The sequence below is a fragment of the Centrocercus urophasianus genome, unplaced genomic scaffold (genome assembly GCF_019232065.1).
Source record: "Centrocercus urophasianus isolate 14NV4802_14NV808 unplaced genomic scaffold, USGS_Curo_1.0 seq_25, whole genome shotgun sequence".
Classification (NCBI taxonomy): Eukaryota; Metazoa; Chordata; class Aves; order Galliformes; family Phasianidae; genus Centrocercus; species Centrocercus urophasianus.
This window is the reverse complement of record NW_024884811.1, coordinates 1,400,218-1,424,213: the sequence shown is the minus strand read 5'-3', so window position 1 is coordinate 1,424,213 and position 23,996 is coordinate 1,400,218. Positions and strand designations below refer to the sequence as shown.

Below are 23,996 nucleotides of genomic sequence, written 5' to 3'. Positions count from 1 at the left end.
TCAGATCACGTCTCTTTACTGGACTTTCATGATCCCTGTCTTAGCAGAGGAAAGTACTCTTTGCTTCAAGATTATCCTTATTCATGTCATCACTTTTTGGCAGCTCACACATTTTGAACAATTCTTGTCAAGGATGAAGCACAGGAAAAGTAAAATTTCATCAAAAATCTCTGATGAACACCTTGAGAACTCACTAAGCTTTGCAGCCACAGACATCGAACTGCACTGGTGCACCACTTTCACAAAGTCAGGTGTCCCACTAGTTTTTTTGTTCCTTTTTTATTGTTTTAAGAAAAAAATATTTAAAATGTTTTGTAACTTATATCTTAACAATATTGCATGCTGTGCAAGGGCTGCTCTGAAAGCAATGCCTCCTGTTTTATTATGTTGGCCCATAACATCAGACGCAGGCGTTGGTCGTTTGTCAGCAGAGGCTGAACCCTCCCACCAATATTCCATTACGCGTTGCTACTGTGTGACAGATGGCAGCAGAGGAGCCCTCTGACAGAATGGTGTCTGGCACAGAAGTGTGTACGTGCATCACTGAATTCCTCCATGCAGAAAAGATTGCACCCATTGACATTCACCAGCACTTACTGCATGTTTCTGAAGACCAAACAGCAGATATGAGCACAGCGAGGCAGCGGGTGGTGCGTTCCAGCTGTGGTGATAGGGGGTACAGACGTTTATGGCCACAGCACACAGGCTCTTGCTCATTGTAGGTGAAAAAGCACAGCTAATGATGGTGACTGTGTTGAAAAACAGTTTTGTAGCTGAGATTTGCTCTATCATCAGATGTAATTCCCATGGAAATAAATGGAAACCAGGCATTGATTTTGGAGTGATGCATGTACACGTGGCCCAAGACAATTTCTATTCACTGAATACAGCCCAGGCAAGCCAAGATATTGGGCTCCCATGCAGTAGTGCAACAGTCCTGCTGGTATTTTCAGAATATGTAGTTCATTTGCAAATACAAAAAGCATGTATTTAAAATCTGACAGTGAATGTGTAAGGCATCCATTGTTTGTTCTCTTACGACTCATGGAAGTCGTTCGTATTAAGCCTCCGTACACCTCTTTCAAACCAACAATGAATGACCAGCTAGGCACTTCACAGAAAATTAATTATCTTTCCACAGATAACAGACTTCTTAATTATTGCTATGATAAAGGTAACTGATTGCTTTCCTTATATGTAATGAAATATAAAGAGCACTCAGTACAAATGCATAATTTATGATTTTGCATTTATGTAGTAACTCAGCCCTTAATTGACAGCAATCATTTGTCTTGTATACAGGAAAGTGTCATTTACACAATCTAGAATCTGCGGAGTTGCGAGTATGTATACACACTAGCTTCCAAACTGAAGGGACGTGACTGCTAAGAGAAACTGACAAAATTTCTATGTAACTCAAGCACCAGCAGTGCTGAAAGCCCAAGGGAACAGCGTCGAGCTGTCAGGGGAGGGTCAGGTTGAGTATCAGGAAAAAGGGTGCCTGGGCCCTGGAATGGGCTCCTCAGGGCAGTGGTCACTGCCCCAAGCTGCTGAAGTTCAAGGGGGATCGGGACAATGCTCTCAACCCCAGCGTTTCAATTTTTGAGTGTTCCTGTATGGAGGAACATCCAGTTTAGGATATTCTGTGATTATTTGATTCTAAACAGCAATGTTACCACAAAGTTGTTCTTTTTACCTTGCATTAGTTTCTGGTTTGTGGAAACTTCTTCAAGCTACCTAATACTAATGACATGATGTATCAATTCATATCTGCTAGTGTTCTCATTTCAGCTGGACAGAGCTGATTTTATTCTTAGTGTCTGGAACAATGCTGTTTTGGCTTTAGGAGAAAAACAATGTTGGTAACACACCAGTATGTTGCTGTTACTGAGCAGTGCTGCACAGAGCCAAGGATGTTTTACAGTGCCTCTTACTGTCCTGCCAGCAAAGGGCTGCTGCATAGGCACAAAGAGCTGAGATGGGACAGAACCAGGACCATTGACCTAAACTGGCCAGAGGGACATTCTATAACATGAGACATCATATTAAAAACAAAACAAAACAAGCAAGCAAACAAACAAAACAAACCAGTAGAACTGAGCTGAGAGGACAGCTGCTGTGTGGAGACTGGCTGCACATTTTACTTTCATTTATACCACAGGTTTGTTACCTGGGACGGATGGATGCGTTTAAAAATCAAAGAATAAGTGGAAAGCTATGCAAGAAAGTTTAATAGGAAATACTAAGTACTTTTTTCTGTGATTACATGACTGGCAAAAATCAATACTAATTTATTATTAAGAGATCATTACAGCAAAAAAGAAATAGAACATCCTTACCACATACACCTACTGTAATTTATGGCCTTTTTCAACATACAACAGAAACAAGTCTTTTCCCTATCTGTACTTTTGCAACGCTAAATGAATTCATCAGCATAAATTAAGCCTAACTCAAAATGCTAGAATTTTTTTGTGTTTGATTCTAGACCATAAGAGCTATTCTTTTAACAGTAGGTGAGCAGGGATTCTCAGCAAGACTTGAGAGTTTAACTGTCCAGTAGGTTGGAAGGGGAAAAAGGGACTACTGCACTGTGTGTCATTCAGTCCTTCTTGTCATAAAAAGCTTGCAGAGTTAAGCACAAGACTTTTAATCTTGTTTATATCCAGTGTCAACTATTTTCATGCTTCTCTGTCACAGTTTCTATGAATACTTCTTTGATGATGTCCTTATCCAAGTTTCTACCTGCAAAGAGAAAAAAGATTAGTCAACTGTACTTCAGAGTGCATTACAAAAATCCATTCCTGTAAGGGGAAGCCGCTAAGACCTCTCACCAGGGAAGATGCTTACTCTATCAGTGGGTGAAAACAGTACTTTATCAAAACTAAGCTGCAGGTAACAAGTTAATTTTACGTTACACAGGCAAAAACAGATTTCAAGAAATATGCAACGCCTGCGAAACAAATGTGACTTTGTACGCTTTAATGACTTCACATTCCTCACCGTTATTGGTTATGTGATCAAATACTCAAAGTATGCCCATGAATTCCCACGTAATTATTTGTTTTTAAAGTAATCCTCAATATGCTTACATAATTTCTGAATATCTTTTATTTTATTTAACTACAAAGGACAGCAAGCACAGCTGTTCTCAGCTGCTTTAAGAAGGTGCAGGGGGATTTTCATGTATAGAGCTTGGACTGAAGGTTACACAGAACATCATAATTGCTGTTACTCTGGCTAGTACAGGCTGGCTGCTTTTCACTGGACAGGTTTCACTGGACTGCTGCTGAAAGAAAAAGCTCCTTAAAGTCACAAAAAAAGATGCAAAGTTACTCATACCAATTAAAACGAGTCTATTTGTTCTTTTTTCATCTTCCTTCCATGCTACTGCAGTCTCTTCCAGATCATAGAGCTCATGGACACCTTGGACTATCACTTGATGAGATTTGCCTTGAATAGATACGAGTCCCTTATCAGAAAAATAACTGTTAGAGTATATAAACAAACCTTTAAAAACAAAATACTTGTAGGGGAAAAAAACAACTTTAAAAGTGGACAGAACAGGGAAAACCTCTGACAACTATGCAGCAGTTGATCAAAATAATAATGCAACAGAATTGTCTCTTGTAACATCCATTCTCACATATAATAATTATACTTTGCCATGCTCTCAGTTTCTCATTTGGACAGTTACCTAGAATGTTTGTGCAAATTAAAATGTCATCTCCTACCATGGCACTTTAATTATATGTATGATGTATGTTTCTATGAAAGCCTTATCACCTCTCAACGATGACATAAAATGAGCAAAAATGTTGAGTCTATTCCCACTGAGTTCTCATGCTTAACATTTACACTATCTTGAAACGGAATCTCTGAATAGTAGAGGAAGAACAAATATTTGTGTGAAATGACTAGCAATGGAATTACAATGGAATACTTTCAAAACTAAGTCCATTAACTCACATTCCAAAAGTTGCATTAAGAGTTTTCATCACTTGAAAACTTTCTAAAATATTCTAGTCGCACACATCCTGTCAAACACCTCTTATACTTCCTTAAAGAAATAAAAAAAAAAACAGTTAAAAGTATTTCATGACAAAAAGTCTGTATTTGACACAGTAGTAGGAATTCTGCAGCCACTGCCAAAAAATACTGTAGTTGCTGGTAAAATATGAATATGAAAGCAACAAACTTTGGAATCCATTCAATAATTACCTGGGACTAATTTACTTTGGTATATTTGTCTGCAACAACTGTTGTTCAGCACACACTGTATTATTTGCCTCAGAAATTTTGATTAGTTAGTTTGATTCCAAAGCTCAGTACAACAGAAGCATACTTCTAATTAGCAGTACAGCTAATTAGTACAGCAGACAGCTTAAAGTGCATTGTTGTTTTTTTGTTGTTGTTTTACTTGTTAAGAGAGGGAAGATGAGAACCTTTGTTTTTTTTTGCTGCTGAAAGATCAAGAAATGCAACCTTTCTTCCAGTGAAGCAGAAATAATTATGTTGCTACCTATGACGCACACATTCCCAGGAAACTAATCAGAGCACATTTCATTGTGTTTCTTAGACCTTATCAAGTTTTACAATTGAGTTTTATTTACTTAGCTTTTTGGTTTAAGGAAAACGCAAGCATATCCTCCAGCATCACCTACATTCATCTCAAAACCATGCAGTGAATTGCATGTGGAGATGAATACACTTATGTTTGAATCTCATCTTTAGAACTGCAGTCTGATGTAGACCATAACTAGCATTGTGCTGCTTTGCTACATTGGATTAAACTTCTGCTTATTATGCCAATAACTGTAATCATGGGCAGAAATCTGTAACTACATCTCTAGATAAGGAGTCATGTGAAATGGACGGGACCTTTCAGAGCAAAGGAGGTGAAAATAGCATCACGTCCTTTCATTTATGTCCTGATCATTAATCTGGTCCCATTCATGTTCGGGACTGCAAGTCTCCCTTTCACTACACAGCAAGTAGTACCACTGTTTGCTTCTCTGTCTCCTATCTTGAGTTGTCTTGTTCACCAGCAGACATTTAAGAGTCTCTAAACAGATCAAGGACAAACTGGTGTTCTCTCTTTTGTCTGCTCTTTGCTCTGTATGTCACTGACAATACACTGCAGTTCCTTCTGGTTTAAAAGAGGGAAAGCACAAAACAAAGAAGCTAGTAGTCTCAGGCAAACCTTCAGTCTTATGACATCCATGGTACGTCCAGCCTTATCTTTCACATTCTTTTCCCACAGGAGATTCTATGAAGAGGAAAAACATTTTCACAAACCAAACAGTATGGGATGATTTTCTACAGAAAAGCATAACAATTTTGCAGCTGACTATGTTGTGTTAGTATTTACCTGTATGAAGAGATTTAGGTTTTCTTCCTTAATATTTCCCAGGACTTCAAATGTTACTGTCATTATACCCTGTAAATGGAAAGACACACTTATAATTGCTTAACTGAATAAATATTTTTGTATTTTCATATATTTTAAAAAGTGTTCTTCATAGCTTGCCCTTATTTAAAAGAAAAAAAATAATCTATTAGTCCACTCCAAAATACAAACAGGAAATTAAAAAACAAAATCTCCATTTCTGTGCTGTCCACTTTCTTACACTGTTGGTTTGTTTCTGTTTTGGCAGGGGCATAGCCAACACCTTAAACAGTCTATTGCCACCTGCTTATAAAGCAAAACTCTTTGCTGTAGGTGATGCTTGTTTTAAAAGCCTCAAAACTTTAATTTTTATAGGCTAATAAGCTTAACTTTTTATGTAAGTTTCAAAATGCTATTTTCATATCTAACCTTTGCCATTGTTTCTGCTCTTCATCACAACTTTATCAGACAAAAAATAATCAATATGCTTCCAACCTATCAGTGCTTTCCTTCTATGAAAAGCTCTTTACAAATAAGCTACATAAGAATAGATTTCAAAAATAAAGATGTATTAAGTTTTATTCCAGAAAACCACCAGCAACTGCTCAGAACCAGTTCTCAAAACAAAAGGTGGTAATAAGCGTGTAGTTTGAAATCTACGGTTTCTTAAAAGAAAATAAAGGAAGTAATGCATCTGAACTTATTTTTGTCAGTACAGCCTCTCAGTGGCACAGAAGTACACAACGAAAACGACTTTTTCTACAGCCTAAAAATCTTGAAGATTACTACTTCCAGAAGGTTGCCAGTCTAATTAAGACACAAGCAAAAAGCGGCAAACCTAAAGGCTTATCCAACACTCAAGTAAACTCACCAAAACAACCAAGCACTAACATCTTAAGTAGCTTCAAAACAAGAGATATGTATGCTTCATTCATAAAGCAGTATTGCTCCTGCTGACCTTCCACATGATGTGGATAAGCACACTTTATCATCCAACTTGCAGCCTACTGTGACAGAAGCGTTCTCTCTTCTTTATGCCTCATCTGGCTCACCAACTGTCCCAAACTCTGGGTGTTGAACTGAACAGGGCTAGTAATAAAGAATTCTGTTTACTGCTGGTTGACTGCAGTTGCTTTTTTGATAAAAGCAAGAATTTCCTTCATAATACAAGCATAATACAAACCTCGAAACATACAGGAAAGCTTCTACTTAACTGCACTTATATACTACAACTGAACACTGTTAAGATGAACATAAATTGGTATTTTTGTGTATAACTAAAATTTAAGATTCTGATCATAATTGTAGCTAACCAATAAATTTTCATATTTAATCTTTAGTTTTCAAGACTATCAACTTCACAGTCAACATTTGCAGTTCAAAAGAAAAATAGGTTTCATAGTCACTGTATTTTAACTGAAAATTTAATCGAATCACAGTATTTTTCTGTAAAGAAAGTTCACTTTTCTAAACTACTACTACATAAAAATGTAAGCTTTAATTTTTTTTTCCTTTCTCCCCAGTCCCTGAGGGAACACTGTCCTTTAGTGAACTGCACTGGACTGGGGATATCCACCTTTTGGTGGTTCACAACAGATCCACAGAGCACCTACGTACAAAGTACCTGTATTAGACTGGGATTGTAGGTGACCTACAGATCAGGTACAGTAACGAACAAAGCAGTGACAAAACCATTAAGAGCAGGAGAAAGCTACTATGGCTTGTCTCTGTTCCTGCAAAGGGAAATTCTGAAGAACTCAGAAACCTACTGGGACAGTTAAGGGAATTTCATACTCTGAGAGGACAGGTGTTCAATTATCTTTTTCTCAAAACTCAGTATCAGCAAGTTTTTACTGACTGAAATTAACAGTAGTTGGAACACAAAGACTTGTCATCATCCAGAACTGAAATGCCTGCGATGATTTGGGGCATATGGAAGGCATCTTGGTTCCAGTATAGAGAATCTATCATTACCTGCTCTGGTGTGAGTAGTGCACTCGCTACACGTGTGTGGATCCACACAGACAATGTATAAAGCGTCGGGAAAAGTAGGGACCTCTCAAAGTCAGTAATGGCTGGGAAGGCACAGGACACTGACAGCTTCAAACTCACATACCCTCGGGCAGTCTTCTAGGGCAGTATCCAAGAAAATTAGCTCAATGGTTTCAAAATGAATATAGCTACCATTTGTACAACACTTCTACTGCGTGCTGGCTTGCTGTAGAGATATGCCAGTATTTATCATACGCAAATGGAGACCAACAGACTGGAAACTCTGAAACACTGTTCCAGCAATCTAGCCAGCAGCCCCTTAAAGCACAGAACTGGCCTCAGGGAAATGTATGTGACAAGCCATCTGATTTACTGTGGAACGGCAAGCAAGATTAATATTTGTGAGCCCTATCAGGAAGCCCACATTAAGGTGTTGCAGAAACTGTAGCACTGCTCCTATAGAGTGCAGCCACTCCGAAAGGAAAGCAGTGCAGGACAACTACAGCTGCTGCCCCACTCATCACTCCCACTAGAATGCTCTAGGGAACTTGAAAACTCTGCTCTGAGCAAAAGCAGAGACCTCTGGAATGGGCTGACCCAGCTCTAGGGCCTCCAACATAACACGATACAGACTTCTTGCACCAAGTCCTGAGGAGAGCCACAAGAATAATCACAATCAGACAGCTAGAGCATCTCTCCTGTGAAGACAGGTTGAGGTCACCGAGGTTATTCAGCCTGGAGAAGGCTCTGAAGATACCTTATAGAAGCATTCCAGTATTTAAAAGGACAAGAAAACTAGAGAGGGATTCTTTTCCAGGCAATGTAGTTATAAGACAACAGAGGTGGGTTTAAAACTAAAATAAGGGAGATTTAGGTTTAGATGTCAGGAAGAAATTATTCACTATGAGGGTGGTGAGGCACTGGATCAGGCTGTCCAGAGAAGTTGTGGATGACCCATCCCTGGAGGCATTCAAGACTGATCTAGTGAGCTGCAACACTGCTCATGGCAGGGCAGTTGGAACTGGCTGGTCTTTAAGGCCTCTTCCAACCTAAACCACTCTGACTCTGCAACTGATGGAGTGGTACACTGAGTTCAATCCATATGGTCGCACAAGCAAAACCCTGTCTTCAAGATTGGAAGTGGCAACTTGACTGCAGTAGCTTAGACTATCTCTTACCTTTACAGGCAAATGGCAAGGGTCCCTGAAAAGGCTTTACTACTGAAGCCCTTGCTCAAAAGCCCTGTCAGCTGGATACTTGCTTCTGTAGTATTAAAACCCGATAACCTGGCGGGATATCCCTTTGATCCTGGAGTAACTTACAGCATCAGACTTAGGCAAGTACGTTAGAAGTAGGTCTGAGATCAGACTCATGGCAAAGCATGACAGAAATGCAATAATAGAAGACACAGGAGGAGATGAAATATCTTCCTGTTCCCATCTTCCAAACTGGAACTTAAGAAATGAACATAAAGTCCTTCAAAGATCTGTATCTACAAACTAGGGAACTGAAAGTTCAGGAGACATATTTCAGCTCAGAAAATGCAGTAACAAGATGTGAAGCAAGGTGTGGAAATTATCCAGTACATCATTTTACTCCTCAACTAAGGAAATGTCCATGCTATTTAAAATGAACTTCGCTCACCACATATTTGAGTGTTGGACAATGTTGCTATAGCTGTTGGACTCAGATAAACTAGATATCTAATAGAGGCATTATTCTTTGTTTGTATTATTTGTTAAAAAAAAAAAAAAGGAAAAAAAAGAGGGGAGGGGAAGGACCTTACTAGTAAAATCTGTGCATCACAGACAAGATAGAGGCTTAAAAACAGCATGGGGTTGAAACCAGGAGATCATTGTGGTCCTTTCCAACCCAGGCCATTCCATGATTCTGATTTAGCACAGAACTGCTTATACTCTGTAGGAGTGACAGACCAGGACCTTCCCCCTTAAATCAGTATTAAAAATTAGAAAGGCAAAACAGACAAAATACTGGATATGCTCTTTATACAAAACAAAACCATGAAGGCAAAAATGTTTTTTACAACTGCCATGTGCAAGGAACATTCTATTACACAGAGGGAGACAGAAGATTCAACCCTGACATAAATACACACTGGGTTATCTGAAAAAACAAAGCAATTTAGAGTTTGACATACTAATAGCAGCATCAACAGAAGTGTTTCTAATTTTCCAGCACATAAACTAGCGTTGATACCAAGTTTAGAAGAAAATCTAATTCACTGTTACGAGTTGATCTGTTGATTTTCTGTGTAAAAACAATGGGAAGCACTCGCAGAACGAGAATCTGTGCCTGCCTAACGTCTTAGTTAATGTGAAGTCATGAACAACAACTCCCTGATATCTACAAATATTGACACTATTTGGACCCACAGGATAAATATCAGCTCTAAGTACAGGACTCAATTCTGCAAATACTGAAAAGAACAGTATTATTTGTTGGTTCTAGTAGCGTTCTCCATGTACACGAACAATGCAACTGTCTCCAACAGTGGAACTCCTAAGCCACATTTGAAAGCAGAACTTAGTATACACATCTACATCAAAGTACATGGCTGTGGGCATTCAGTGTAATATTCCAGAGTTCTCAAACATGTCATTCCCAAACTGAAACCTGCTGAAAAAGTGAAATGCCATGGTTGCAATTACCTTGAACTACCCTCTTACAAGACAGAAGCAGTGCTTTTTATAATTACCTTATCTAGATGTGAATGTGTTGTCTTCATATTCTCAATTTTTTTCTGCAAGCTGAAAATAAGTAAATGTTGGATTTGCATTGGATAGATGCAGTGTCATTATTTCAAACAAGACTTACACAAACTCTTCAGTACTGCAGACCAAAACTAAAGTATCATCATCAAAATAAGTTTCATCTGTTAATTCAGCTTTAATCTCAGAATAGTTACATTTAATTATATTTGCTTGATCTTTCAAATGATCCGTGTTAGAAAGCTTGCCATTGCTTAGTTGCTGGGATTCCACTATAATTACCACTGTAATCATCTAATTTGACTATAATAATGAACAAAACAATCACAGATTTTCTTTCTAGATTAGAAAAAAATTCTAACTTATATGTGTGATAGAGCAAGGAGTAACCTATCAGATGATCATTTCTGGTAGGATTAAAGCTGTTCTTGGGCTTAAGAGACAACAAAGCATTTCTAATAACAGACTAACTCAACTGTCAGACTAACTGAAAAGAAAGAGTTAGAGATTCATTTTCACAACAAAGCTAATAGTACGGTCCTCCAACAAACTTTTAACAATCCTAGAGTTATGTCACCAGGGACTTTCATAGAGAAAAATGAATGAATTAAAAATGCTGCTGTGAAACAAAATTGCAGTAAAGCCTTGTTAAGATGTACGAACACATTCTGATGAGAGTACTCAGAATACTAAACAGTATTCACTTACAGAAATACATTCAGTCTAATTTTCAAATTGACTCATACATATTGATCCAATATTATGAAGCCAGCGTGAAAAATGTACGTGTGCTGAAGTCCAAACGGAGGAAGAAAATACAGCCTCAGAAAGTCAGATGCTACTTTACATGAAGAAAGAACCACAGTACTGGCACTGGGATGTCAGCCACAGCAAGAGGACAATGATTTTGAACATGTGAAAGCAGAGATAGGAAACACGAAAACTTTAACTGGTAAGAAGGAGCTTAAAAAGGGTCAAATAGCTCACGCCATTGGGCGTGTTCAGTTGTCTCAAAAGTACTGAATTCATTGCTTTGCTCCTCACTAATTTCTATTTCCGTTCTTTAGAAAATAAAGTTCACAAAAAAGATCAAAACAGCAACTTAGATTGTGCTCTCTACTACATCAGCACATCTTATACTTTTACATCTTTATAAAACTAAAAAATAACTTCTGATATCTGTGGGATTTTTACTACTGTCAATAATACAGAATCAATTCTAAAAATAAACTGAAGGACCAGATTATTACTCAAGCCATGCACTAATCTGAAACACAGATGAATATTCCTTGGTTATTTTCGCTGTTGATCTTAAATACAGTTAGATTATTGTAATGAATGGCAGTATCTTTGATATTTAAAATACTTACACTGCAAGTATTGATTAAAATACTTACACTGCAAGTATTGATACTCCTCTGTAGAAACAAAAGATAAATCCCAACGCTGCTGCCAGCAGGAAAAATAACTACAGTGTGTCCATTTGCTGAACATCATTTTCCAAAATTATATTAGGAACTAAAAAAAAAGTACAAAGCCATTGCTTGTGAGAGTGAAAACTGCAGTGTAACATCAATACTATACTTAACTCATTCCCACAGCTAATTCCCACTGCACACTGCGCAGCGTTTGCTGATTTACAGCTGGGCCTCTTAGTCACAAAAGAAGTCGAGGACTTAATGGATCCAGGAACACGCTGAACAACATTCCTAGAAGCTGAGGCTGCTGTGGAACTCAGAGTTTCCTGTGAAAACTAAGGTCTCCAATTCATCACGATGTAAAGTGAGAAAAAAAACCAAATCCTCTAAGTTTTAAGAGAACCAGAAAAAAGTGCCAAGATCTTATTGATTGGAATTAGTAATAAAGAACAACTTAACGCCTCAGCAAGGGAAATGGGGAAAAAACGCCAAACAATCAGGGGCACTTTGGCTCTCATTTCATTTTACAAACCCTAAAATCTTTTGCTGCATGTATCTCAAGTAGAAAAACATCTGTTTCTGATTACTTCTTACTGAGAATTTTAAACGAGCGTCTAAACTAGAATTTGTAACAGAAATTCAGATACAGAGTCTGCCTGCATGTAAGTGTGACCTACTTCATGCACGTATTTATGCAACGAACATTACTTCTAATAAAAATGAAATTATTGCCATACCTTATTCCAGATAGACTGTCAAAAGCATGCAGGTCCAGCACATTGGAAAGATCAACTCTGCATGAGTAAGGAGAGAAAGAAAGCTTTCTTTTCACGCTATTTTTACTGCAGGTAAAGATTATGCATACTGAAGCTTCAATTACTCACTTATACATATACAAATAATTGTTTTTTTTCTGGCCTTTTATTCCAATGTTATCAGGCACCAGAAGCTAGCCCTATTTTCAGATGTTGGCAGTCAGTATTATCTGCTATGGAGTAAAGCAGCTTTCAGTTGCACAGTAATACGAAAGCATAAGAAGAGGATTTTAGAGAATATAGTTCACAAAAAGTAAAAATGAAAAAAAAAAATCTGTTTCCAGAAAGATTAAATCCTTTGTACTGGATGCCTGAAAAATATCTAATTCTCTGATGGGAGCAATTGTTCTGTACCTCTTTGAACACACGCACACACTAAAACATAATACAGGTAGCTATGCAGGTGCACAGCTAACAGTTCATAGTGTAGGCCTTGTAAAAATAATGTCTGTGGAACAGGATTTGGAACTACTAATAATGGCCAATCTAATACCTTGACCTTTGTGTCTCCAAAATTTTGACGAGTCCATTTATTGACCTAAAACAAAATAGAAAAAAGCAAAAGTGAGGTGCAAATGAAACTGTAGTATATTGATTGAACAATTTAACTATGTAAAGCAACACAAGAAACATAAAAACACCTCTCACACTGTTATTAAAAGTTGAACTGTCCAAGAGGCATCCAGAAAGCGTTCGTTTTTGTGACTTTTTATATCTGAACAAAGGTCAAAATGCACAATTTCTGACAACAAAATATTACTACTGAATACAGCGTTTTTCCCCACAAGAATCCTCCTGATACAAACTGCAGGGTTAAGAATTCTTAGAGTCTGAGGCACAAACAAAGTTGCAAAGTATTTCTTTGCAAAAATATTATGTTTTGTCTGTCAGGGTACTGAGAAAGATGGGACATGCCATTAAATACTGGTTTGATTCAGACCACTGGTTCTTTTACATCCAAAACAATTATTTAGAATACCTTCCATACCCATTTATATTTGCTAATAAAAATGCATGCACCAGCAGACATTTCCCCCTGCCGTTAACTCAGAAAAACTGCAACAGCTGCCCAGCAGTATAAGAATGTGGATACTTAAGACAAAGGTCTATCATAAGGCCTTTTAAAGGCCTAACTTAGCCAAGGAAATGGTGTGGAGTTACATCAGAAAGGGGTCAGGTTTGGTGTTAGCAATAGGTTCTTCACCAGAGGGTAGTGGGCACGGAAGGCACAGAACAGACTGCCCAGGGCTGTGGTCATGGCCCCAAGCTGCCAGAGTTCAAGCAGCATTTGGATAATGCTCTCAGACACAGAGTTATAATTTCAGATGATCCTGAGTAGAGCCAGGAATTGGACTCCATGGTCCTTGAAGGTTCCTTCCAACTTAAGAGTATTCTGTGATTCCACGCTTCTTAGCAGGTAACGTAAAATCTTATTTAGGCAAGCTGTTAAGACTGTGGGAGCACATAAACGCAATGGAAATGTCTCCAGAAAGGGACAGACTCTTTTTCACTGCTGACTACACAATGTGTTGGAGTAATCATGAAATCTGATTTCTAATAACACTTGAGCGTGTACAATGTTCCAGTTATACCAGAAGTTTCATACCTGACAGAGGTTCTGACTTTATTCAGTTCTTCCCCCGAAACCAAATCTGTTTTATTGATGATTATAAGATCAGCTAAAGCAACCTGCCTATACATTTGAAAAAAGAAAAAAGGACAGCTTGAACAAATTGATTTTTTCAAGGCAGAAAGAGTATGTCTCTCATAGCACTGTAAAATTACTAACAATACATGTACTAGCAATACAGAAAGACAAACATTAACCAAATCATTAACCAAACTAAAACATCATGAAATGACTACAGTACTACTTTAGATTATTCCCTGCTGCTTGTTTTGGTTGCTTGCTTGCTTCTCCTTTTACATTCCCTCCCACTCCACTTAAAGAAGTCATCTACTCCAAATTCTCTTACAATTTATTAACTCCAGGAACCTCAAATTCTCTTGCATGCATTCTTCACAAGGACTTCATCACAATTACACCTTTAATCACTGTGGCTCCACATTAAATATATATATACGCACACACATATTTCTCTATCTCCAGTACAACTTATATAATCTGACAGAGCCTAGCTTGGAAACCTTCCTTACCCCTACCAGGTGTCTCCCACCCCCCACCCCCAATATTTATTTTAATGTAAAATTCTATTTATCTTACAAATGTATGAGAGTTGCTTTAGAAGTAATGCCTTCTGTGACAGCAGATTGAACCTTCCCACCACCATTACATTGAATTTTATTGCTGTCCAACAGATGGCAGCAGAGCGGCAGCCTAATGTTTAACTCGGAAGTGCATATGAAGTGTGGGTGTAGAACTGAATTTCCCCTTGTGGAAAAAAATGGCACCCAGTGACATCCATCGTCACTTGGACACTTAAAAAGGCCAAACACTGGATGTGAGCACGGTGAGGCAGTGTCTTGTGTGTTTAAGAAATGTTTACATAGCCATGTGAACATTTACAAGCGCAGCATGCAGGGTCTTTTTCATTGCTAGCAAAAATGTATAGCTAATGGTGGGGCAACTATACTGAAAATTGATTTTGTAGGTGAAAGTTGAGCTGCAGTTCTATCAAACAGCATTATTTGTACTCTATCTGCTGCAGTTTCCCTGGAAATAAAGAGGAGGAAAATAAAGATTATTTTCAGATAAACCTACTTATTAGAAAATTCCTCTCTTAGCAGAAAGATCAAATGAAGTACTGAATAATTTTTGATTTCTACCTTTGGTTAAAAGTAAGGGAGGGGAAAATCTTAGAAGAAGAATCAATTCTGAATAATCTTCCACACAGTGCAGTCACTGACTACAATTAAAAAATTAAAATTAAAAAAAAAAAGTTTTTATATCCATACCGTGACGCTTCGTTGACAAGACCTTCTGGCTTCTCCTCTGTTAAGTGCTAGATAAGAATTAAAACAAGGAGATTAAGCATGTTTAATTAATGTTCAAATTAATTTGAAGTTAAAGTATGCCAAAGTCATTTTACACAAGGTATGACTTTCAAGGAAGTATTACAGGAAGATTGTATCTTATCTTTGTGTTTTTTTTTTCCATTAGGATGAAAAAGTTCATACCTTCACCTTTACAGAAGCTTAACATTTCTTTAATGGAACTATTTTCTTTCAGTACCTTATTTGCATAGAATGCTGAAGAGTTGGAAAGCTGTGTTATAATATTCAATTCATCATGAATCTCAAAACTAAAGTCACCATGATATACAGTAACCACGGAAAAAGGTATCTGAATAAAAATATATTTTTTTCTATTTACTTATGTCTATTGTTAAAAATGTATTAGGCTTGCAGTACAAGATTTCATAATTATATAAGAATATCTCTTCTATCTGAAAGATTTACAAAACCACATAGCTATAGTAAAAAACCCATAATCTTGTTCTGAGTTTATATGAACAAACTGCTACTCATTAGTGAGTCTGCCTCTCCTCAGTGTTTGCTGTTTATTCAAGCAGAAACTAGGCAGAAGTGACAGCAATGACAAAAAGAGCATCACATCATTATGCTGCAGGAGTTCAGTATCTTACCACCTACAGCCTTGTCCTACATTTGTGTACCCAAGCTAACATCCCCCAGAGAATTAGTGAAAGAGAGAAAAAACACCCAATTCTCAGTCAGCAGCACTAACGATAGTAAGTTAAAGCTCTATTCTATCAGGAATTCAGAACAACAGACATCAGTACTGGAAGAGCAGAGGCACTGCTACAAGGCATTTTCTGCTCAGTCCTGACACTGAGGCAGCAACCCTTTAGACAAAAGCATCAAGGACATCTGGAAAATGTAAAACTTTGAACTGACATTCTAATATCAGAAGTGCACCTCGTATGGGAAGATCACATAGTCCTGTGCATTACTTCATCAGCTTAAATGTACGAGGAGTATTACTTTCAAATTGGATTTATTAAGACACAGGAATACAAAATGAAAATAGTGTTAATTTTCATGGGAAATGCATCAATTAAATAAAATTGTTTAAGTGGAACTGTCAGAATTCTAAAACAAAACTATACCATGTACCATCAATGTTGCCTTTAAAAAAAAACATTAAAAAACAAATCAAGACTATTTCCTGATTGTGCACAGTCTAAAGAAAATGTAACAAAAGGATGGCTGGAAAAGCAACTTTTCCTCTGACTTTTTGTTTCTGAGCTTCTATCAAATTAAGTGTGGTCAGACTTCTTGCCCCTGAAAGGACAAAGTCAGCAGTACACATGTAAAGACCATTTGTTCTTTACTTTAAAAAAAAAAAAAAATAGAGTATTTTATAAACTTGTATTGTTTACAGAACTACCTGAATCACAAGTAGCTTTTTAGATCAAACTTAGTAACAAGAAGAATTGCATATTAACAAGTCCTTCACGTACCACAAATGTTATCTGCCTAGCATATAATTCAGAAAGTCTGAAATTCCTAATACTTTAAGTCAGTTTTACATATTGACCAATTAAACAACCTAACAGTTTTCATTGAGCTTGTGAAGATAATAATGAAAAGTTCAATGTTTCAAAACGTGTGTGTGTGTTTTCTGGCATATTATTTGCAAGTTTAACATGAAAAGTTTGATTTTTTCTAAACAGTTAAGTACTGCCCTACATGACTTTTCTATTTGATTCAAGCCAGTAAGTAAGCACTGCATAAGGATAAAGTTGAACAGAACAGTACTTTTGAAAGTAATAAAACACCTAACTTACCATGAGGGCAGTAAACTGAAAACCGAGGCTTAAGACATTGCAGTTTCTTGTGATGTTAACCACAGGGGGTAATATCACAAGAAAGGGGTTATGATCACTCTTATTCTGAATTCCACAAAAGCAATACCTAATCAAAGTAACTACTGCTTACAACATTGTGAAGAATTGTTTTCACAGCCAATTATAAATGAAAAAGTTAAATTACTTGGATTTAATCACAATTTCTGCACTTACCTATCCTCACTATTCTGTAGGTCTGTTCTCTCAGTACACTTCACATAGATTACTCTATTACCTGCTATTTTAATCTACTTCCAGGTAACTCAATAATCCGTTCATCTGATACGGTATCAAATAGTCCAAATCTCTAACCTGTCCTCCCCATAGCTGCCCTTACACTAGCATCATTTCCCAATCTGCAGCCTTAAGTCACTTGTTATCACCCTGGTGTCAGAGGTCTGTTCTTCTTTTTCTCCATTCAAAATGCAGCACTAGTGAGCCACAGTAACTGAAATGTATCTTTGTTTGTTTTAAGAATTAAAACAATTGTAAAAAAAAGAATAACCAAAATGAACATCACTGCAACAGCTGTTCTGGGTACCTGTTCATCTAAAACATGTAAGAAACTCAGTACCTTACCTGCAATCCATGCTTCGCATCAACAACAGATACTATGCCTAAAGGAGAACATTAAAATAGAGTTAGCTGCTTCAAGCACACTTCAACATCTTTTTAGCTTCTCATATGACTAGTAAAATGACAATACCATCACATTTGAAATTGTTCATAATATTTTCAAAATTTCCAGTGTATCTCAACGTAACACTTGTCACCTGATTAGTTTGCTTTATTAATTCATACCTGTAGCTAAAAGAAGTCCATCAAACCACGCTAAAAAAATTCTTACCACGCAGATGCCTCTCTGCCTCCTTCCAAGCAAAAATAAGTGGGCAGAGATACATTCCCACAAGCAATCAAAGCAAACTAAGGGGACTGATTGAGCTACACAGTCATTCTGATTTTAGGTGACCAGGATTCTACAACTGTCTAGCAGAAACCGATGAAGCTGTTTGTAACGTAACTGAATGCTTCTCTAGCTAAAAGGGCATTTCACAGCCTAACCAAAAACACAGTAGGGTATTTTTAAGCAAAAAAAAATTATGATTTTTTCCCACTGGAAAAAAAAAGAAAGAAAGAAATCAACACACAACATGCTCTTTAACTAATGAAAATTACAGTAAAATTAAAATTTTAATGGAACAGATGAAGTGCTAGAACAAACAAGTAGAAAAGACAAAGAAGAAAACAGAAGGCAGGGGAGTTTGAATATTGATAAGAGATCAGAAAAACTAAAAATGATCAACAACACAATGAATAAAAATAATAAAACCTAATTAACATTTGGTAATACCCAACTAATGAGGACTAATAAGGTTTCTTCTCCTGAACCCATAGTCCAGATATCTCCTTAACTAATCTGTCAGCAAAACATACACAATTTTTGCTTGTTTTAGTGAACTGAAGCATCAAAACAAGTAACTAGATCTTTGACAAGAAATTTGAGGTTATGACAACCAAGATTATGTCTTTCAAACAATTTCTGAATGCTTGCAGTAAATTGCAATACATTACACTGCACTACACACAGATATGCAGTACCAACATGTTGCAAAACAAACTTGCACTGCTTACCATCAAGATATATGTCGCTTCCCAGCTCAGAATCAACCCAGAACATGGAGGCCACAGCTCCTAGGAAGTACAATAAGTTTAGCTGCAAAACTGATACTAGTAGTTCTGTATTTAAAACTCCTCTCTTACAAATTCAGAGAGCATTATCAATGTCAAGTGCCTGACCATGTATTTTATCCAGCAGCTGCCAAAGCATTACAGTTATGTAATATGTAAGATGAGACTAGAAAAGCTTTAAAAATCTCACAATTCCAGATGCATGTGAGTCTTCTGAATTAACTTCACCCAGTAATATCTACAGTGTCATTACTGCACTCATTGCAGGACTCCTCCACACAAAACACTGAAAGAAAAATGGGGTTGAGAACAGGAGCATGGCTGAGGGAAGCTATTCTCCTCCATCCAGCACTTTTAAGATTACATGTAGATAGTTCTTCCAGCAGTAGCATAGCCTATGCAAGAAAGATGTAACTAAACTGATGCAAGTTCAGCATAGAATCACTAAGACAGTAGGGATCACAGGCCCCGAAAGAGGTGGGCAACAGAGGTTGCTCTGCCTACACAGCAAACTTTCCATGGGAGCTAACGGCAGCCACCTTGAAAATCAAAGATAAGTCACTCAGGAGACTAAGAGAAGTTCTTCCATAGTGTTACATGGCAGAAAGATTAGAGATAACAGCATTAAGCTTAAACAAGAGGTTCCGATCACACGTATCACAAAAATGCTTTTTCAATATGAAAAGACAAGCACACAACCAGCTGACCAGAAACACAGTCTTCCCAGTTGTCAGAGGATGGGGATACCTGACTGAATATCCTGAGAAACCTGGCCTTATCATTTAGCTTATTTGCTTTTAGAAGTTGGAATAGACCCTCCAACATCCTTTGTATGTAGGATTTGTACATAACAGAGGCCATATCAATGTCCTTTCTTTTAAATAAAATCACTGTGACAACTATTGAGCTTCGAGCTGGAAAGTGTAAGTCTACCAAATGAGAAACAGCTTAAATGTCAATAAGAATTTCACAGAATCACAGAATTGTAGGGGTTGGAAGGGACCTCCAGAGATCATCGAGTCCAACCCCCCTGCCAAAGCAGGTTCCCTACAGCAGGTCGCACAGGTAGGCATCCAGGCAGGTCTTGAACATCTCCAGAGAAGGAGACTCCACCACCTCCCTGGGCAGCCTGTTCCTTCACTCTCTGACAATAACATGCTTTTATAATTGATCTGGTTCAGAGAAAACTGCTCAGGTTGCTATTACTTTATAATAACAAAAATCACTGAACAGCACATAAGGATTTATTGTTCTGTACCTACCAAAACAATGCATTAGTCCGTTTGGCAGCACATTTTTAGACTTCACAAAGGCTATGACAGATAACATACACCTTGGAAAGAGCAATGTGGAACAGAAATAAAACTTACTGAAAGCTGCTAGTTTTAGTGTCTTCTTCTCCAAGACTTAAGACACTTTTTCAACACAGATTTATTTTAACCAGATTTCTGTCAAGCATTAGAGTCAATCTAAAAGCTAGAAGTTTAACTACAACAACCACAATTTTGCCTGTGCACCCATTCCCTTGACCAGTTTTACTCTATGCAGCAACCTACATGCATGGTTGAAAACTTATCACTTCGTAACACATTTTTGAATGGTGAAGTGACTGCTGTGCAAATAAACACTTCATAAAAACAGGTGAATTATAATGGTTATGAAAAAACATACACAATGTAAACTACCTGGATCTGCCAAACCAGTTGTTTCTAACAATATATAGTCAAATTTTCCTCTCTTTTGCATGAGGTTCTCAATAGCCTTCACACCATTGTCCCTGCAAAAAGAAACAATTAAACCTGAGAGTAGAAAAAACAAGTAAAACATGCTTACACATGTTTTACATAAACTTATCCATGTGCTGATGCAGAACCCAATGACAGTATCATCAAAGCAAAAGGTCTGAGTCAGGACCTACACGAACTACACTTAAAATTCAGTCACTAAGCTGCTGTTCTAGTATTAGGCAAACAAAAGCCTTCAGTTTTATTTTGGTCTGAAAAACATTTGTGCACTCCCCAAGGCTGTAACAATGGCAATTTAAATAAATATTAATTTTCAAACACTGAAATCACAGTAAAGCAGGGTTACACTAATGTGTAACTTTTTGGTTTGGGAGGGAGCAAGATGTGCTATTTACTTAAATCCTTAAATCTCAGCTGCTTAAGTAAAAACGTATGCCATTTTACATATGAAACTTACGTATATAAAAAAAAGCAGTAACAGCTGCATTCTTTATCTATCAGGACACAACACAGTGCAATGAGACCTTCTGTTTTCCCCTTACTGTCCAATTTGTAAGGTATACGACTAGTTCTTTCAAATTTTCAGGGCCAACAGATCACCAACAAATTTAACACAAACAGTCCAACATTCAAATAAACAACAACAACAAAAAAAAAACAACAAACATGAATAAAATGCTATGTTTTAACATAACCACCTGTTTACAATTACGAATGCTGTCTCCTTACAGAGGCTCTCCCTCTGCCCCTTCTGAGCTACAAAACACCCAAATATTAGCCAACAGAGTAAGAAACACAGCTTAAGTATCTCACCTGAGTCCTAATTCCAGCTTTCTTGAATATTTGGTACCCAGTATAAAAGCATGTAATAGGAACAGAAGGCAGAACTCCTTACCCTGTAATACCCAACTGTAATACCCAACTGCATAGAACATTTTTCTGAAAGAATTGAAGTCCAAATCCAGTAAGGCATCAGAGGGAAAATAATGTCTATCTAGTAAATTCAAATTCGTTTCCTCTAAAATGTAAGTCACTATCAACACTGTCATTAGCTTTATGAATTTGTCCTTTATCTCCTCTCCTTTCCTCAACTCCCCCAAAACCCACTATTGAGAACTTGCATAGTAATCCCTTCTTACTTTACTGAACAGCACAAACAGCCATTTCTTAGCTCCAGCCATTCTTCATAGAGTTCTCCTCCCTGACTGATTGCCAAGGATTTCTCCAGTGCACTCCCTGGAAAAAGAACAAATATAACTTGAGTCTATCAATTTGTGAAAGAATACCTGCAAAAAAGATTCCTGCAAAGAATACCTGCAAAAAAGATTCATGTTGGCATATGTTTTGTTCTGGGATTATATTGTGGTTCTACAAAGGTAAAAAAAAAAACAACTGACAAGCAGGATGGAACAAGTTAGAATAGAGAGGTCAGCTTCTATCCCTATATCACATATAGGCCTGCTTCTGTAGCTTAAGGCTCCGTGACCAGAAGTGATGTGCATATGAAAAAAAACACAAAGCCATAAACAAACAACACACATCATCATCACAGTGCAAACCCTATTGTGCAGATAGAAAATGACAGCTCTGGCAGCCAAAAGTCCCACAAGCAAGGAAGCAAAAAAGTAGATCATAGAGACCATGCAAGCACTTCCTCATTTTCTTGATCTAAGATAATTTGTGTTCTTTAAGTAGCTGGGCAGAATGCAAAGAAAACATTATCCACCGACATTTCATTTTAATTTTCATCTGCTTCAGAATGAGCAGGCCAAGCAGCCATACCGTACTTCTAGCAGCGTAACAGCCTCATTTGCTTGACTTGAATGTACGTACAGAACTGTGCAACACGTTAATACTATGAAGTTCAGCCAAAAGTCTTCCTGCCTTTCTCAAGGCTGAGGTATGACACTAACTCCAGCAACAAATTTAAAACATCAACATTTGTGATTTCCAGAAGCTTTACGCATATTTTGCAGCTCAAGATAAATAACAAAAATGCTCATACAGGTTTACATACCTTCTCCAAATTCATTCAGTATCACTGCGATTCTCTTACTATGTTGCTCAGTCAGAATGTAATTCAGAAGCGTTGTTTTCCCAGCACCTGGAACATTAAACCGTTAAAAAACGGCTGAACTTTCAGATTAAAAGTAAATACTACTGGGGACACACATACTTTAGAGGAATCAGATGGAATGCAAAAGAATGAGAACCAACACTACAATGTATATATACACACGTACCAATTCGTACATATATTTGAAGAAGAGTTCACAGAACTATTGGCAGGCTAAACCTCACCTTGGAAAACAAAAATAAAACACCGACCAAAAAAGCCCACCCGCAACAGACCGCCCCGTTCACTAACTTCAGCTGACGCAGAGCCCCTCACCAGGCAGTCTTTCCCAGACAATTCACTTCTGTTAACAGAACCGGATTCTCCGTTTCGCCATCGCTACTCACAAGACGCAGCCACCACACGTGCCACCACCGAGCAAACAGCAAAGTCCCCGCACCGGAAGCCGCCCGCCCCTCACCTAGGTAGCCCGTGATGATGGTCACGGGGATCTTCCTGCCGGAGTCAGGCTCGCTGTCCCGCACGACGCCGACGCCTATCGGCACCAGCTCGGGGCAGTCCTCATCCTCCATGTGGGACCAGGGACCGACGGCGCGCAAACGGCGCGTCACAAGCCTGCGTCCCGGTGCGGGCATGCGCGGCGGCGCCCCCCTCCACACGGAGCGCGACTACGCGCATGCGCGTTGTACTCAGGGCGGTCGCCTCCGTGCTGCCGCGCATGCGCAACAGCAGAGCCGCGGCCGGTGACGCGGCCGCGCTCCCGCCCGGCTCGGGGCTCTGCGCGGGCCGTCTGGTAGCCGGCCGGTAACGGTGCATTTCGCCTCGCTCGGGGGAGTCCGGGAGCTGGCGGTAGCGTCTTTATGATCTGCTAGCTCCTCCGTTGCCTTAGGAAAAAGAGTGCCGGATCTGCTCCTGACCGCACGCACTACCGGCGGAGGCTGCGGCATGAGGGCTGCCTTGGGAGGCAGAAGGCAGTGCTGCAGAGCTTTCGTGAGGGGCTTTATTTCACGTCTGACTTTTCCTTGGAAAGTCTCACGTGGAGTAGCTGTGCGTCATCATCAAATAAAATTAAGCTAAAATCTGAGCGTAAGCTTCTTCTGTCTTGGGTATTCTGAGGCAATGTACACGTATGTGACATTTATGGGTGCTTCAGCTGTTGGAAACTCCACAGCTTTTTGTAGACCACAGGTTTAGTAAATAGGTAGAATAGTCTTTTCCGTCACTTGCTGCCAGAAGATTTAAATATAATCATGCTGGGGGAAGGTGAGGCACAAAAGTGATTTGCCTGATGTATTCCTATGATGTTAAAAACT

General features: G+C 38.3%; 1 protein-coding gene across 3 annotated transcripts; it reads right to left on the bottom strand.

The window, feature by feature from the left end:
- On the bottom strand, positions 1-23,269 carry LOC122164077 (COBW domain-containing protein 1-like). Of its 3 annotated transcripts, XM_042825806.1 has the most exons (15): positions 23,144-23,269; positions 22,624-22,710; positions 21,746-21,842; positions 20,547-20,638; positions 18,805-18,864; positions 17,752-17,789; positions 15,260-15,306; positions 13,950-14,036; positions 12,837-12,881; positions 12,266-12,322; positions 10,098-10,149; positions 5,372-5,440; positions 5,204-5,269; positions 3,343-3,472; positions 1-2,745 (listed from the first exon to the last, which is right to left on the bottom strand). In XM_042825806.1, exons 1-15 carry the CDS (start codon positions 23,253-23,255, stop codon positions 2,672-2,674), a joined length of 1,113 nt encoding a protein of 370 aa, XP_042681740.1. In that variant the 5' UTR covers positions 23,256-23,269; the 3' UTR covers positions 1-2,671. The 3 variants fall into 3 exon arrangements, with proteins under 3 accessions (XP_042681740.1, XP_042681742.1, XP_042681743.1); XM_042825808.1 differs by lacking the exon at positions 1-2,745 and having other exon boundaries at positions 3,351-3,453; XM_042825809.1 differs by lacking the exon at positions 1-2,745 and having other exon boundaries at positions 3,384-3,488.
- Between the last annotated feature and the right edge of the window lie 727 nt (positions 23,270-23,996).

Coding starts and splice junctions, on each gene's coding strand:
- LOC122164077 (XM_042825806.1), bottom strand. CDS start 23,255: ATGGAGGATGAGGACTGCCCCGAGCTGGTGCCGATAGGCGTCGGCGTC. Junction 17,790..18,804: donor AAGCGACATATATCTTGATG/GTAAGCAGTGCA, acceptor GTTCTCCTTTAG/GCATAGTATCTGTTGTTGAT. Junction 14,037..15,259: donor CTTGTCAACGAAGCGTCACG/GTATGGATATAA, acceptor TCAAATGTATAG/GCAGGTTGCTTTAGCTGATC.